General features: G+C 43.7%; 1 protein-coding gene, 1 long non-coding RNA gene and 1 other non-coding gene across 53 annotated transcripts in view; 1 reads left to right on the forward strand and 2 right to left on the reverse strand.

Moving 5' to 3' along the window:
- Positions 1-1,691, reverse strand: part of LOC145546756 (uncharacterized) — a 45,838-nt gene extending 44,147 nt beyond the window's left edge. The window contains exon 1 of the long non-coding RNA XR_014083237.1: positions 1,624-1,691. This is a non-coding gene — a long non-coding RNA (uncharacterized LOC145546756). The remainder of the gene's footprint in view (positions 1-1,623) is intronic.
- Positions 1,692-1,727: 36 nt separating this feature from the next.
- PCBP1 (poly(rC) binding protein 1) lies at positions 1,728-3,451 on the reverse strand. 3 transcript variants are annotated; one of them, XM_081594491.1, is made up of 2 exons: positions 2,681-3,451; positions 1,728-2,524 (listed from the first exon to the last, which is right to left on the reverse strand). In XM_081594491.1, the coding sequence occupies exons 1-2, from the start codon at positions 3,182-3,184 to the stop codon at positions 2,114-2,116; spliced, it is 915 nt and encodes a 304-aa protein (XP_081450617.1). In that variant the 5' UTR covers positions 3,185-3,451; the 3' UTR covers positions 1,728-2,113. The 3 variants fall into 3 exon arrangements, with proteins under 3 accessions (XP_081450617.1, XP_081450616.1, XP_081450614.1); XM_081594490.1 differs by having other exon boundaries at positions 1,728-2,526; positions 2,596-3,451; XM_081594488.1 differs by having other exon boundaries at positions 1,728-3,451.
- A 465-nt stretch (positions 3,452-3,916) lies between these two features.
- Positions 3,917-15,946, forward strand: part of LOC145546749 (uncharacterized) — a 61,333-nt gene continuing 49,303 nt past the window's right edge. For 10 of the 49 annotated variants that reach the window (XR_014083190.1, XR_014083199.1, XR_014083186.1 and 7 more), the window contains exons 1-4: positions 3,917-4,752; positions 5,506-5,596; positions 6,755-6,850; positions 7,459-7,587. This is a non-coding gene — a transcript (uncharacterized LOC145546749). Of the gene's footprint in view, positions 5,095-5,505; positions 5,597-6,722; positions 6,865-7,458; positions 7,619-15,946 lie in introns of those variants that run through there. The other 39 variants (XR_014083213.1, XR_014083193.1, XR_014083201.1 and 36 more) reach the window with 18 other exon arrangements.

A 15,946-nucleotide genomic window follows, 5' to 3' on the forward strand; every position in this document is an offset into this window, starting at 1 on the left:
CCCTCCTATTCTACATAGACAGGAGCTCATTATTTCCAGAAGACATTGAACCCATTTCTGGGTCTTCGCTAGGGTCTCCCTAACTTATCCTGGCCCAAGACAACTACCTTCTCTCAGCTTATCATTTAGTAAACATTGCTTTCTTTCAATATTTCTCTGCCCAAAGAAACTGTGGGCAGAAATGGGCCTTTGGCTTTTCATAATCTATATTGAAGTTTACTGTCTCATAAGCACTGTTCTGTTTTACACACGCTTTCCCCACCCCCACCCCCCACTCCCAAACCCAGGAGATGCTGATTTCAACAGCTCCATCTTATACAGAGCTTAAGTAATTTGCCCATGGCCACAAGTGGCAGAATGCAAATTTAAATTCAGGTTTGACTCCAGGATTTGTGCTCCTTGTGACCACCTGCCAGACTTCACAGTAGATATGAAGTACATAATAGACCTCAATCTTACCTCCAGGGACCCTGGGAACCAGGTCTGTACCTCCGAGAAAAGATGCCTTGCAGAGAAGAAACCTCAACAGGTATTTATGGTGTGGCTAATACTCCCCTTCCACAGGGATTTCTCTGGGATCTCCCACATTGTCTGGTTTAAACTACACATTTTGGCACCTAATTGTGTTTTCCTAATCTGCTGTTTCTTGTGTGTTTTTGCTTAATAGTAGAAAAATTTCCTCCTCTCATCAGGTTCAGCCTAGACATACTGGCTGACATGAGGCTGCTAGGCCTTGACAGCAAAATCTTCCTTCTCCACCGGTGAAGAGAATTAGCGGCACTAACCCCGAACCTTTCGGAGTCTTGTTAAAAATGCGGTCTTCTGATGAGATTTGGGGTGGGACCCAGGAATCTGAATTTTTAACATTGAGGTCATTCTTCGGCGGTTGTCAACAGATCAGCCTACATTCCTGCCAGTGTGGACTTTCCCATTTAGGCAGAATTATTTCCTGGTACAATGATTTCTCTAAACATTGCACACAGTTCAAGAATTATAAGCTGGGCCTCCTTTGTTTCTGGATACGCCACTTGGCAGGTGTAGTAACATCCTCTGACAGGCTGCTTGCCACAGGTGCTATGCTCGACACGTGTGCCCCGCTGGTACCATCCCCCTTCAGTCCTGCTGCCCAAATACCACCCTCTACGCCTACCACCATCCTGCAGCACCTAGCCTCTCCCAAGCCCTTAGACCCCCCCCAGCCCCTTTCCCTTCCCTCCACCTCAGCCCCTCCCTTCACCCCCAGCCCAGCCCAGCCCAGCCCAGCCCAGCCCAGCCCAGCCCAGCCATTCCCTCCCCCACCTCTTCTCTGGGCCCCCCAGGCTCCTCCCACCTCAGAACATTTTTTTGTTCCTGGCTAAGAGTTTTGCACATGGGATTGGGGGTGGGGCCGGTTGGACTAGAGGACACACTACCATTCATCAGAGGTCCCACAGAATAGGCATCCTCTTCCAATCTGAGAAAACCCTCATGTTTTCTCTACCAGAGAAATGGGCAGAGGCCTCTCTCTGGAACCTAGCTGGAGAGATGTCACTCTCCAAGAGAGCCTTCCATCTCTGCAAACACCCCAAAGCAAGCCCAGCCTGCCGGGTTCCTTTGTTGGGACGAGAGGGAATGGAATCTTACCAATAAGATGAAAAGGGCTGGAGAAAAACCAGGAACGGGCCCACCTTTCTTCCTACAAAGGCCTAACGCTAAAAGGGGAGGAAAAAAAAGGCACCAACAAAGAGTTTAAGATAGCAGTTCCCAGCTTTTTCAAATATGAAGCATTTTTTAACCAATCCATTTTTTAATTCTTAAATTCTTGACATTACAGAACTAAACTGAAATTTATTAACATTCCACTCTTACATTTCTTATCGACAAACAGAAATAAAATTCATGAGCCAAAAACCCAAAACAAAACTAAAAACAGGGAAAAGCTTATAAAACTAAATATGGATCCCAGCATTAACAGCTGAACAGAGAATGTGATTTTTAAATTCTTAGCGGATGATAAAGTTGTGGAGAAACTGAACACTTACAAATTATTTAAAACCTGGAATCACTGACCAGAAATTACACAGTTGGATCATGGGAAAACAGCAGAAAGGGTTATGAGAGAACCTACACTGTTCTAGCTGCACCCCATGCCCTTCTCAGAAGAAAGCCTGGCATTGATTAGATATTGGGCCAGACTAATACTGGCAGCAGAACCAGTGATAGTAACCTGCCTACCAGAAGAGCCTTCCACTGGGTTGGCAATTTTGATCTGGGCCCCGGACATCTGGCGGATCTCATTAATGTTGGCGCCTTGGCGCCCGATTATGCAGCCAATTAAGTTATTTGGAATGGTAAGTTCATGGGTGGTTTGAGTAGATGCATCCAAACTTGCCCAATAGCCTTTCACCTCTGGAGAGCTGGAGTCAATTCCGGCGAATCCGGTCCCGCCGTGCATCATGGCAAAGTGAGACTGTTGTCTTGCCACCTGGTTCAGCTTGGCCAGATCGAGCGGAGAAATGGTGTGTTGTCCTTGAATCGAGTAGGCATCTAGAGGTGGTCCCTCCAGGTCATGGGTGGCGTGGGGGTAGCCCGCAGCGTCGCTGCACCGATCTTGGCCGCCCGCGCAGATGACTGGAGAGCTGGCCGGCATGGGCTGGTACGGAATGGTCATGACTCTCCCTTGCGGAGACTGGGAGAGCGTCTCCAGCATGACCAGGCAGATCTGCTTGACACACTCGGTGACAGACTGCGGCACGCCAGCAATGGTGATGGCCCGCTCGGTGGAGTTGGGCAGCATATCCCCCGCCACCTGGACCTGGGCCCCGGTACTCTCGCGGATCTCTTTGATCTTACACCCGCCTTTCCCAATCAGGGAGCCGCACTGGGTGGCCGGCACCACCAGCCTCAGGGTGACCGGGGGCCTGCTGGCCGCCGTGCTGTTGGTCATGGAGCTGTTGATATCTTCTTCCAGCTTGTCGATGATCATAGCGAAGGCCTTAAAGATGGCATTGGTGGGGCCGGTCAGAGTGATGATTCTCTCCGGGCAATTCCCCTCCGAGATGTTGATCCGCGCGCCACTCTCCTCGCGGATCCTCTTAACCGACTCCCCTTTCTTCCCAATGATGCTTCCTACTTCCTTTCCGTGCATAAGCAGCCGAATGGTGAGAGTCACATTTAGTCCACTTTCAGTCACACCGGCATCCATGGCGAGCGGCGGGCGGCGTTCGGGGGAGTTGGGCTCGTTACGTGGTCAAGTCTTTGGTGGCTGGCGGGGGGAGGGGAGGTGTAGGCCCAAAACTGCCGGCGCGAGGCGAGCGAGGGCCGCGGGAGCGAGCGGGCGCGGGCGGGAGGCCGCGGCGTCGTCGCAGGGGCGGGCGGCGGCGGCGGAGGGGGCGAGCGGGGCCGGGAGCGGCGGGCGGGCGGGTGGGCGAGGGCGCGGCGGTGGCGACTCCGGCGGCAGCCTCGGCGGTCTGGGCGGGGCGGGAAGCCCGCTTTCAACCCCGCGTACCCTCTGACCCCGGAAGTGCTTGCTGCGCAGGACCCCTTGAAAAAAAAAAAGAGGACCCATCCTTTTTAGGTCACGAGATTGCGCCAACCCCAAATAGAGTAGTTTTTCAAAAACCCTCTTAACAGGGTAGCATTGAAAATAAAGCCCCTGTGGGCAGAAGCTGTGATTCCGGCAAAATTTTAAGACGAACATATATTTTATTAACCCCAGAAGGCGCCGGCAGACGTTTGGAAATGGCAGTGTTGTGCTTGGGAGAGACACATTATTTTCCCGCCGTACAAAGCGGTTTAAGTGCGGAGCGACACGGGCAGCCCTGGCCGTAACTGCAGGCGGCTGCTAGGACGCCGCGGGTTTAAAACGTGCGCGTGAGGAGACCAGAGCGCATGCGCAAGGGTGTGGGGAGGACGGGAGGGGCAGCTGCGGTCTTCCGGGGGGGAGGGGAGGCGAGACGAGGCCTTTGGGGCGGGCGCCCGCTCGGGCGGGCACGTGGGGCCCCTTCGTCCTCAGCGTCCGGGCGCCCCGCGCCAGTCCCCACCCCCGCCCCGGCCCTGTGGTGGCGGCCGGTGGGGAGAAAGACCAAAACCCATCCCGCGCCGCCGCCATCAGAGTCGCGGCTCTGCTGATGGTTTCTGGGAAGTGCTAGAAACGGGGCCATAAAGAGAATGGCGTCCATTTACATAATGCTTTGTCTGCATTTTGCAACTCGCTTCGTTAAGCCCGCAGAAACCCCACCTCCTACGCTGATGTCGTTTTAGTCGCTGCCGCCTCGTCACACGTTTAAGACAATGGCGTGCATTTATCCGGGCTCTCGGGGGGTTCTTGCTGTTTCCCTCGCGCGGGTTATGCTCCGCTGCTGCCTTTCGGCCCCTTCCACGCTCAGTGCAGCCATCGCACCCGCGCTGTCTCGGGGCGGCCCCCAGCCGCGCCCGCCATCTTGGAGGACCTTTCCTGAGGGTGTGGAGCCGAGCGGCCCTCCCGCTAAGGAAAGGTCGCTGGGGCCGTTGGTGCACCAGTTGTGATTTCTGCCCGTTCCCTTTTCCTTTGGTTGAGCCAAACAGAACAGGCCAAGTGCGCGGCGTGCTTTAGGATCCCTTAGGGAAAGTGGCTAACGTGGCGGTCCGTCAGTCTCCCCCCCCTTCCTCGCGGGGGTGTCCGCCATATTTGCTGAACACAAAATGGCGACACGTGTCCTGGATTCGTCGCCAACGAGAAACTGGGGTTGGCCTGAAAACTTTAGAATGCGCCCCCCTCTCACCCCACCCACGGTATGGGGCCTTCTCCGCGCAGCGAGTCCTGTGACCAGGGGTTGAAACCGAGTAGGCTGGTCCCAACCTCAGCCGGGAATTTTTTTGTTTTTTAATAATTTATTTGGCCGCGCCAGGTCTTAATTGCGCCATGTGGGATCTTCAGTCTTCATTGCAGCATACAGGATCTTTTAGTTGCAGCATGTGGAATCTTATTTCCCTGACCAGGGCTGGAACCGGGGGTTCCCTGCATTATGAGCGCAGAGTCTTAGCCACTGGACCACCAGGGAAGTCCCATCAGCGGGCGAATTTTAATACATTTCTCTCGTTAATTTGGAACTGGACCGCGATTTATTGTAGAAAGTAGGCATCATATCCAGTCCCTAGCTCGTTATGTTTAATAATGAATGGATAAGTGGGGACGCAGTACCAAAACATTTGGGAATCACTAAGGAATGAGATGAGAAATTGCTGCTTTCCTAGACTTATAAGATTGGCTGTTGTGCTGGAGAGAGAAATAAATGGTATTCTAAAGTTTCTATTTAAAAAAGGCAATTTCCATGAAGCGTCTAGGATATCTATGACCTTTTTCATAAGCCAGCTGGCCCGTGAACCTCAGTTTACCTCAACTGTTAACTTGTAGACTTTGAAGGGACGGACGGACATTTCTTGTGCATTTACCAGTGCTAGATCCTCGGCTAACAGTTTTACTGCATACTGTCTTTAATTTTTACAATGCTGCTCTGAAGTACGTGTTCTCTCTTTTTTTAACAGATGAATTCATTTAGGCCCAGAGAAATGAAGTGACTAATTGAAGGTCACACGGTGTCCAGGATGGATTCCAGACCTTGTGATCCACTTATTGGTGAGCGCATTTTCAAATTTTTCTCTTAAGTCAGGGTTTTAGAATTTAAATACTGTTTGGGACGTTTAGGTGAGCTTGTCATTTAAAGGAATCCCTCAGGGAACTTCTTGATGTATAGTCATCCCCTGTTTGTATCTGTTTGGGAATTCCCAGTTTTTTCTGGTGTGAGCTATGCCTGTAAGGGGCTCAGATGCCTTTTTTTTTTTAATGCGTCTGGATGAGGCTAGAGAGAAGGAAGTGATTCAGCCCTGTAAATGAAGGCTCAAGTATCTGTCAGTCCGGCCTGGTCTGTGGCACATTTGAATTTATTTACCTGGCTCTGTGGGAGCAAACAGTTTCTCTGTATGACTCACTTGCTTCCTTTAGTTACACATGGACATGACTTCCCCTTTCCCCACCCCAACCTCCACCCAGGTAAAAATAAATAAACTTAACTCTGGCGCCAGGCCTCCATTTCTTCGCAGATACTGACTGCGTGTAACAGTGTTAGATAAATCGCGGTCTGTGGACTTTTCAGTTCGTTGTAACAAATAACTTGTGGGCCAGGCAACAAATATGTGCCTAAACAGGGCTGTGTTGTATGAGTATTAGGTGGAGAGAAGGGCTTTTTGCTTCTTTTCACTTACACCGATCTTGTGTATTAGACTCTCCAAAGGGCCTTCACATTACCTTAGATAGTCCCATAGACAACTTTAATGGGTAGTTACATAACAGTAATAGTAACAATCATAGCACTAAGTGCTTACTGTGTGCCGGGCACTACTTGAGCTTTTATTTTGTTCGTTATTTCAGTGGTTCTCACATTTTTAAAAGCAAACCACTATGAAAAATATGTTTTAATATCTGAAACATATACACAAATTTATATAAAGAAAAAATATTTGCAAAAACTACTTACTCATACTACATGCAGTGTACTCTGGTTATTTCTGTTCTCTCCCTTTAAAAGAAGGAGATGCATGTCAAACTAAAGAGATGAAAACCTTGTTAAAACTTAGGAGGCAACAAAAGGAGTAAATTACAATTTACAAAGTAATTATAATCAAAAAGTACCTAAAAAAAAAAAAAAGAATTAACCTGATTCAAAGCATTCTGGTCCTCTGCCACCTGTTTCTTTTCCCTAAAGAAAATTTTATCCCCTGTGTCTTTCTTCTGAAGACTGCCGAGTGAAGTGAAGTCGCTCAGTCGTGTCCAACTCTCTGCGACCCCATGGACTGTAGCCTACCAGATTCCTCTGTCCATGGGATTTTCCAGGCAAGAATACTGAAGTGGGTTGCCATTTTCTTCTCCAGGAGATCTTCCCGACTCAGGGATTGAACCTGAGTCTCCTGCCTTGTAGGCAGACGCTTTACCGTCTGAGCCACCAGAGAAGTCATAAACCTTTTCTTCCAGATGTATTTCTTTAATCTCTTTATGTCTAAATATGTCTGGGGCTCTACTCACCTTCCCAACAAAGCCTTCCATTTTCCATCTCAGCACCGACCTCATCAGAGTCTTATAGCCCTTCCCTTGGGTAGCCCACATTTAGCTGTTGATGAAATTGTTGTGTGTCTTGCTGTTGATAATACATTGTAGGGGCCTCAGGTGTCTTGAGTGACCCTGAGATCAGGCAAAGAGAGCACTGGACTTGGGAATTGGTGGCTCTGGCCCCTAGCTCCAGCTCTGCCACTGACTAGCTTTTAGACTTCTACAGTCAAGTTCCTTTATCTGAGCCTCAGTTTTCCCATCTGTAAAACAGGAGAGTAAATGCTCTCGAAGGCCCTTCTAGTTCTGTCCAGATGATCTGGGTTATTTATCCCTGGGAGGGAGAGTTGTGTAAATGTTTTACTCATGTACAGTAAATTCTCCACTTCCTTCCTCAGACCTGCACTATCTTGTGGATATGTGAATGAATTCCACACCTCCCATTTTACAGATGAAGCCACTGAGATACAGAGTAACTGACTAAATAGTCACCACCTTACCCCTGGAGCCTCACATGACTCTTCCAGGTTCGTTAAAGGGTTTAACAAGGTTGGGAAGGTGAGTCAGGCTTTCATTTTGGAAATTGAAACGTAGAATTTTTGCTTCCTTTTACCTCACATAGATATGTTATATAAAACCTTTCAAAGTGTTATTTAATCATCATAGTCAGTTTTGCCAGTGAAAGACCCATCTTTGGATCAGAGTAGTCAAGAGACTTGCCCAAGGTTACACAGTTTGTTAGGACCTCAGCTGGGGCTCTTGACTCCTAATTATGGATTGTTCCTTTTCTTGGCTTCTCATACTGTGTCACTGACTTTAACACATGGGATAACTGTCTTAAATTCAAAATGTTTTCTATCCAGTCATTATTTTTCTGTCCCAAAACATCCAATTCATTTATGTTAGGTTCCTCTCTCTGGTTCTCTAATGTTTACATTTATGGATTTGGAAAGTGGTGGGAATAAGACTTAAGTTCCCTTGGGGCAGGGATCACTTTTTTTTCCCTCTCCCCAACCTTCCTGGCCCAGCAACTATTCTGTAGCTTTTAATATTTGCCCTGTCAACACACAACATTTTCCCCCAAAACATGGCTTCTTTTTCTCCTTCATATTTAGCTTTCCATTTCTCTTTTATTTAAAATTATTGTAAATTAAGAGGGCCTTTTCCCTATTACTTTCCAGGATACTGTACAGTGCAGTTTAGAAACTTGTCTTACACGCTGTGGGTAGTAACATTTGACTTCATATGCTGGTAATCCTCCATTGGTGTTAGGGAATCACTACTTGGTTTCCTCAGAAACAGGAGAAATCTGTTGGTGTGCTTTACAAAAGTGACCAGTGTCCTTACAGCAGTGTCTTTGGCCTAAGTTCTTCCAATTGGACAAAGGATTCCCCAGGGTCACTCTAACTGAAATGTGGCCTGGAGGACAGAGTGTAGAGAAAAGTTAAAGGGGAAATGAGAATGAATGCAAATACAAAGTGTAGAATATGAGGAAGGTAAAAAAGATAGGAGAAGGAAAGAGGGAAAAGAATAGGGCAGAGAAAAGAGAAGGATACAGAATCAGTGGAAGGGAGGTGAGAAGAGCGATCCAGAGGTCTGTTAACCTCTCCTGAGGTGTGGGACAAATCAAGGAAAAGCAGCTAGTATAACCTCTTGAGTTGATACTGAGCAGCACCTGTCTTTTCTTATTGTCTATTTCCAGTGTCAGGTAGGGGAAGTTACTTTGTTTCTGCTATCAGTTGGGAATGTGATTAGATGCCTGTAATTTTTTATTTTATATTATTTTGTTGAAATATAGTTGATTTTCAATGCTGTGTCAGTAAGAAACTGTTATATATGTATTCTTTTTTTAATTTTTTCTATTATGGTTTATCACAGGATATTGAATATAGTTCCCTGTGCTATATAGTAGGACCTTGATGTTTATCCATTATGTATATAATAGTTTGCATCTTTTAACCCCAAACTCTTTAATTCATCTCTCCCCTACCCTGCCTCCCTCTTGGCAACCACAAGTCTGTCTTCTGTGTCTGTGGGTCTGTTTCTGTTTTGTAGATAGGTTTATTTTTGTTATATTTTTAATTCCACATATAAGTGATATCATATTGTGTTTGTGTTTCTCCTTCTGACTTACTTCACTTGTATGATAATCTCTAAGTCCATCCATGTTGTTGCAAATGGCATTATTTCGTTCTACTTTATGGCTGAGTAATAGTCCATTGTGTATGTGTACCACCTGTTCTTTATCCATTCAGCTGTCAATGGACATTTAGGTTGATTCCATGTTTTGGCTATTGTGAATTGTACTGCTGAGAAGTTAGGGATGTATATCTTTTCAAATTACACTTTTGTCCAGATACATGCCCCGGAGTAGGATTGATGCATCATATAGATGCCAGTAATTTTAATATTAGCCTCAGTTCACCTGGTTTACTAAGGAAATGTGCTACAAAATCATATAACGTATTTGAGGTAAAATTTCATGTTCTTTCATTAGGCAAATACTTACTGATTGCTTGATACGTCCCAAACACTGAGGCTATAAAAATGAATGCGATATTGTCCCTGCCCTCAAGATGTTTATGGTCTGAAGAGGTAGACAGATGAGTAAACAGATTCACAGTGTAATGTCTTAAAGTATTGGGATACGAGTAAGCTTTGGTGCTTGCCAAGCTATGGTGTTATGGGTTCAGAGGAGGGCCCTTGATTCAAGCCTTGGAGAGGGAATTGGGGACGGCAGCTTGGAGAAGTTGTCATTCACTCTGAGTCTGTCATTCACTCTCAGTCCCAAGTTGGTAAATTGCATAGTGAAGGGCAGGGAATGGTATTCCAGGCAGAGGGAGCAAGAGCCCAAAGGCATAGAGCTTGGAGACATGGAAGATATTTGCATAATTCAGTTTGTGGTGATTATTGTTCTGCTGTTTCAGAAATGTAGATATTGAGACTTGTCTGTGTTCACTAGAGCACAAACAGTTAAAAGTTCTTATTTTGTAGCAATAATTCTCTTTTAAGATGAAGACACTAGAAGTCACATTTCCTATCTAGAGATTTTAAGGACAAAATGTAGGTAAAGCAGAGCTTTTGAATTAGCAAATAATGATTAACCCTTTGTACAGTAAAAGAAAGCAGTTGCAATGGACAGCATATCCCTTTCTCATCCAACTTTTGCATTTGTGTTTTCTTTTGTTTTTAAAGGGGAGTGTGTGGAAATTTAGGGTCTTTGTTTAGCTGCTTAGGATGTTTGGTTAGAATGTTCATCGCAGCACTGTTTACAATAGCCAGGACATGGAAGCAACCTAGCTGTCCATCAGCAGACGAATGGATAAGGAAGCTGTGGTACATACACACAATAGAATATTACTCAGCCATTAAAAAAATACATTTGAATCGGTTCTATTGAGATGGATGAAACTGGAGCCCATTATACAGAGTGAAGTAAGCTAGAAAGAAGAACACCAATACAGTATACTAATGCATATATATGGAATTTGAAAGATGGTAACGATAACCCTATATGCGAGACAGAATAAGAGACACAGATGCATAGAACAGTCTTATGGACTCTGAGGGAGAAGGTGAGGGTGGGACGTTCTGGGAGAATAGCATTGAAACATGTATATTATCATATGTGAAACAGAACACCATTCCAGGTTCAATGCATGAGACAAATGCTCAGGGCTGGGGCAATGGGATGACCCAGAGGGATGGGATGGGGAGGGAGGTGGGAGGGGGGTTCAGGATGGGGAACACATGTAAACCCATGGCTGATTCATGTCAATGTATGGCAAAAACCACTACAATATTGTAAAGTAATTAGCCCCCAACTAAAATAAATAAATTTATTAAAAAAAAATAATAAAAAAATAAAATTAAATTAAAAAAAGAAACGAGTTCAGGAATAATTGCTACTTATGGCAGAACAAAAGAAATTTATTTGAGTAGCTCATTTCTCTCATAACACCTACTGAGCACAAGCAAGACTTGGTTAAGGACATTGTTTCAGAGAGACAGTTACTTCAACCAGGTAGAACATTTATTCACCATTATTCATTGTGTAAAGTGTGTTGTGTCCACACTAAGGGCATTGATTTTGTTTTTTGAGTTGTGGATAAAGCTGCATTAAACAGAAACCTTATGTGAATTCTTTGGGCAATACTGGGATTTAACATAGATTAAAAGAAAAAAAAAGTGTTATGTGTGGTTTAGAGAAGAATGCTTAGAATATAGCGTGTATGTTTGTGGTCATTTCTCAGTTATCTTAATCTCTCAGTAGTATTTGACACTCCTTCCTCACTAGTTTCATTTTGCTTTTAGGATGCCACTCCTTTGGTTCTTTTTCTACCTCTCTAGCCCCTTCTTCTCAAATTCCTATGCAACCACGCCCCCTCCCCCGACACACACACTTTTTTTTTTTTTTAAAGTCTTTACATCTACCAAGTATTTTCTTTTTTCTTTTTTTTTTTTTATTTTATTTTATTTTTTTTTTACTTTTTTTTTTTTTATAAATTTATTTATTTTAGTTGGGGGCTAATTACTTTACAATATTGTAATAGTTTTTGCCATACATTGACATGAATCAGCCATGGGTTTACATGTGTTCCCCTTCCCGGACCCCCCACCCACCTCCCTCCCCATCCCATCCTTCTGGATCATCCCATTGCCCCGGCCCTGAGCCCTTGTCACATGCATCGAACATGGAATGGTGCTCTGTTTCACATATGACAATACAGATGCATGGAACAATTTTATGGACTCTGAGGGAGAAGGTGAGGGTGGGACGTTCTGGGAGAATGGCATTGAGACATGTGTATTGTCATATGTGACACACACACTTTTTGGCTGATTTCTTTCTTATCTCCTCAGCCTCCAATGATGGAGTACTCACATTACTCCTTGGATCCCTTCTCTGTGTACACTCATTTCCTAGGTTCTCTCTTTTAGGAATTTAAATACCATTTATACCTTGAGAATTATAAAGTATATATTACTAGCTTGAATGTCTTTCTGTGAACTCAGAGTCTAATGTCAGCTGCCTATAGGATAATAGCTTCTTGAACTTAACGTATTCAAAACATTAACCCTGGAACTTCTCCTCTCAAACCTGTACCTATGGCAGTTTCTCCCCACCTCAGTTTCAGTTTTATAGAGGATTCTTCTTTGACTCTATTCTTTCTTTTCCCCCCTTTTTTGGGGGGCTGTGTCACAATGCATGCAGGATCTTAGTTCCCCAACCAGAGATTGAACCCATACCCCCTGCAGTGGAAGCATGGTGTCTTAACTAGTGGACCACGAGAGAAGTCCCTCTTGACTCTCTTTTTTCTCTTTCTCTCATCACCCAATCCACCAGCAGGCCCTATTAGCTTTACCTTAAAATACATCCAGAGTTTGAACGCTTCTCACCCTGTTACTATTGGAATATAGTCTTCCTCCTTTTGCTCTTGGTCCCCCGTCTAATCTTAACAGTGACCAGAGTAATTATGCTACGTGTATATCAAATCATGCCACTCCTCTGCTGAAGACTGTCCACGGAATCCCACCCAGAATAAACACTAAAATGCTTAAAGTGATCTATGTGGCCGCATGGGATCTTCAGTATCACCTCTCCCAGCTGCTCTGACTTCGTCTTCTACCGCTCTCCCCTTGTGCTCTGGCCACACTGGTCTCTTTGCCGTTGCTCCAACGTGCCAAGCCTTGGGACCATTGTAGTTTTTTTTTTTCTGGAACACTTCTTCCAGATGTCATATGGCCTCCTCCCTTGCCTCCTTCAGGTTTCTGCTCAACTGTCACCTAATCTGTGAAGCATTCCTTGACCATCTTATTTATAATAAAAACCATCTCTACTCTCTGCTTTGCTTGTTTCCCTTCCTGCTTTGTTTTCCTCCATAGAACTTATTACTGTTTGATATACTGTTCATGCATTCATTATTTAGATATTTTGAATGCTCCCTACTGTGTGCCAGGCACTGTTTTAGGAACTCTCTTCTATAGTTTAATATTTGCCACCCATGATTAGAATGTAAATTTCATCCACTTTTTTTGTTCTTAGCTGTATTCCCACCTTCTGGAATGGTACCTAGCACATAGCAGTTGAATGAATAAATTTATTCATTTTTAAACAGAAATGTATTTAATAAATATTAATAGAAGGTTGTGTACCAGATAATGAGGGGAGATCTGTATGAACAAGACATTGTTCCTGCCTCAAATTGTTCACTCTAAAAGATACTTATTTTGAACTGTGTTTTCTAGCAGGATAAAATGATACATCATTTTGGAATTGGGGTGGTAAGAACGGGTGTACAGTGATATGATTATCTTCAGAGCCTGCTTTGTTAGGCTTATCAATAATTTGTACTGTTTTGGGGAAGGTAGGATTGATTATACCTCACTGCATGACTGGCTTTTGGGGTTACAACGTCTCTTTGATCTTGCCTTGTTAGAATAAGAGTTTCTTAAAATCCTATTAATCAGTCTTGGTTCTTTTTAGGTACCTTCTAGGAACCGTTTATCATAACCACTTCGTCTCAGGGTTAGAGAAGGAGTTTACTATCTTTACCTTCCTGCATGTCTGAAAATTCTTTTCCAGAGACCCTGGCCTGACACTAGCTATATGGTTGTGAACCTCTCTGAACCTCAGTTTCTGTGCCTGTCAAATGGAGATAATGATAAATGACACTAATCTTACTTCTTGTGAGGATTAAGTGACTAAATAATATACTAGTTTTGAGGACAGGAAAGTGGAAAGGGGAAGGACATAGAGAACAATTGTTTTAAAAAGTAAATACTGTATATCTGTGTTTTATTTTGAAACACTTAAGAAGCATATGTTTCTTTTCTAATGAGAGTAGTAAAGATTTTATTTTTAAAAACAAAGGCTTCAATATATTTTCATTTTTAAAAATAGACAACTTTTAAAAATAATATTTATTTATTTTTGGCTGTACTACATCTTTGTTGCTTGTGTGGGCTTTCTCTAGTTGCAGTAAGCAGGGGCTACTCTTTGTTAGGGTGTGAGGGCTTCTCATTGTGGTGGCTTCTCTTCGGAGCACAGGCTCTGGGCGTGCGGGCTTTAGCAGTTGTGGCACACAGGCTCAGTAGTGGTGGCTCCCAGGCTTAGTTGCTCCATGGCATGTGTGATCTTTCTGTACCGGGAATTGAACCTGTGTCCCCTGCATTGGCAGGTGGGTTCTTAATGTTAAAATAGCCTTATCTAATCTTTCCTGTAATCCTTATCCCTATTTTATAGAAACAGATTAAGAAACTTGTTTAAAGTCACACAGTAAGTGGTAGAGCTGGGATTTGAATAAGCTCTCTGGCTCTGGAGCCCCTGCTCTCAACCTCTACACTCTACTGCTTCTATTCCTCTTTTACCTGTTTAAAGTACGTAGTATGGGTCAGTAGTGTGGGACTTAGTAGGGCAAGTCCTACTGAAAAATGGGGCAATTTTAACTACTAGGCTAAGAATAAAGAGACCTGGGATCTTGTCTTGACTCTGTCACCAGCTTGCCACATCTAGAACTTTACCTTTCTCAGCCTGTTGTCCTCATTTACTAAACAAAGGAGTCTCCCTGGGTGGTCTCTGAGATAGTCCTTGCTCTGATCTTCTGTGATCGGTCATATGAAGTAAGAAGGGTAATACTTGCTCAGCTCCTTGATTTGGCACATTGGTATTTCTGAGCTTTGAGGGAGTTTGCTTTGTGCGAATGGAGATGCTAGATTTCAGGGCAAAGAATGAGCTGCCTTTCTGAGGAAGGTAGATGGAAGCTCTTTTTTTGAGGCTGGTTGCCAAGGGAACCTAGCCTCTGGCCAGCGACAACCAGGAATTCTTTGGTTGAGAGTGGGGAACAGATAACTAAAACAAGCAGCACATTTAGGTTTCACTTTCCACCCCCCACCCCCATTCCCCACAGCTAGCTGCTAGTTTTATACAGTTTCTATGTTAGGCATGTTTTAAGTACTTTATAAAGTATTGTATTATTTAATCTTCTTAGTAATCTTACAAAATGGGTACTATTATTTGGGTTCTAAATTTATAGATAATAAGAGTGAAGCAAATTGAGTTAAATAATTTGCCCACTTTTACTTAAGTGAAAAGTGGTACCACATCCACGAAATTGTACTGGCTTCTTGGTCAGAGCTTGAAAAAAAATGCAAAGGAAAAATTCTTTAGTTGTTTATTAGTGGTTTTTGTTTTATTTGTTTGCTTTATTCATAATGATAGACTTTTGGCGTTGGAAAGGGTCTTTGAGGTAATATAGTCGGTCTCCTTGTCTCCAGTCTGCCATTCAGTTACAGGATTGCTTTCTATAGTCCCCTGACAGATAGGATCATTTAAATTAGTTTTGAATAGTTCTGTTGCTGGGAAGCTCATCACTTCTCAAGGAATCCAATTTTATATATATATATATATATATATTTTTCTTTTCCGTTATGGTTGTTACAGGATATTGAGTATATCCTGTGCTATATACAGTAGGACCATGTTGTTTATCTGTTTTATATATAGTTGTTTATATCTGCTAGTCCCAAACTCTTTATTTATCCCTCGTCTACCCGTTTTCTCTTTTGGTAACCATAAGTTTGTTTTCTATGTCTGTGAGTCTGTTTTTGTTTTGTGAATAAATTCATGGGTATTTTAGATTCCACATGTAAGTGATATCATGTGGTATTTGTCTTTTTCTTTCTGAGTTAGTACCATAGTCTCTAGGTCCATCCATGTTGCTGCAAATGGCATTATTTCATTATTTTAATGACTGAGTAATATTTCATTGTGTATATATATTACTTACATATATTCATATATTGATGGGCGTTTAGGTTGTTTCCATGTCTTGGCTATTGTAAATAGCCAGTAGTACTGCTGTGAACATTGAGGTGCCTGTATCT

The sequence above is a fragment of the Giraffa tippelskirchi genome, chromosome 4 (assembly GCF_054371585.1).
Source record: "Giraffa tippelskirchi isolate mGirTip1 chromosome 4, T2T-mGirTip1v1.2.pri, whole genome shotgun sequence".
NCBI classification, from domain to species: Eukaryota; Metazoa; Chordata; class Mammalia; order Artiodactyla; family Giraffidae; genus Giraffa; species Giraffa tippelskirchi.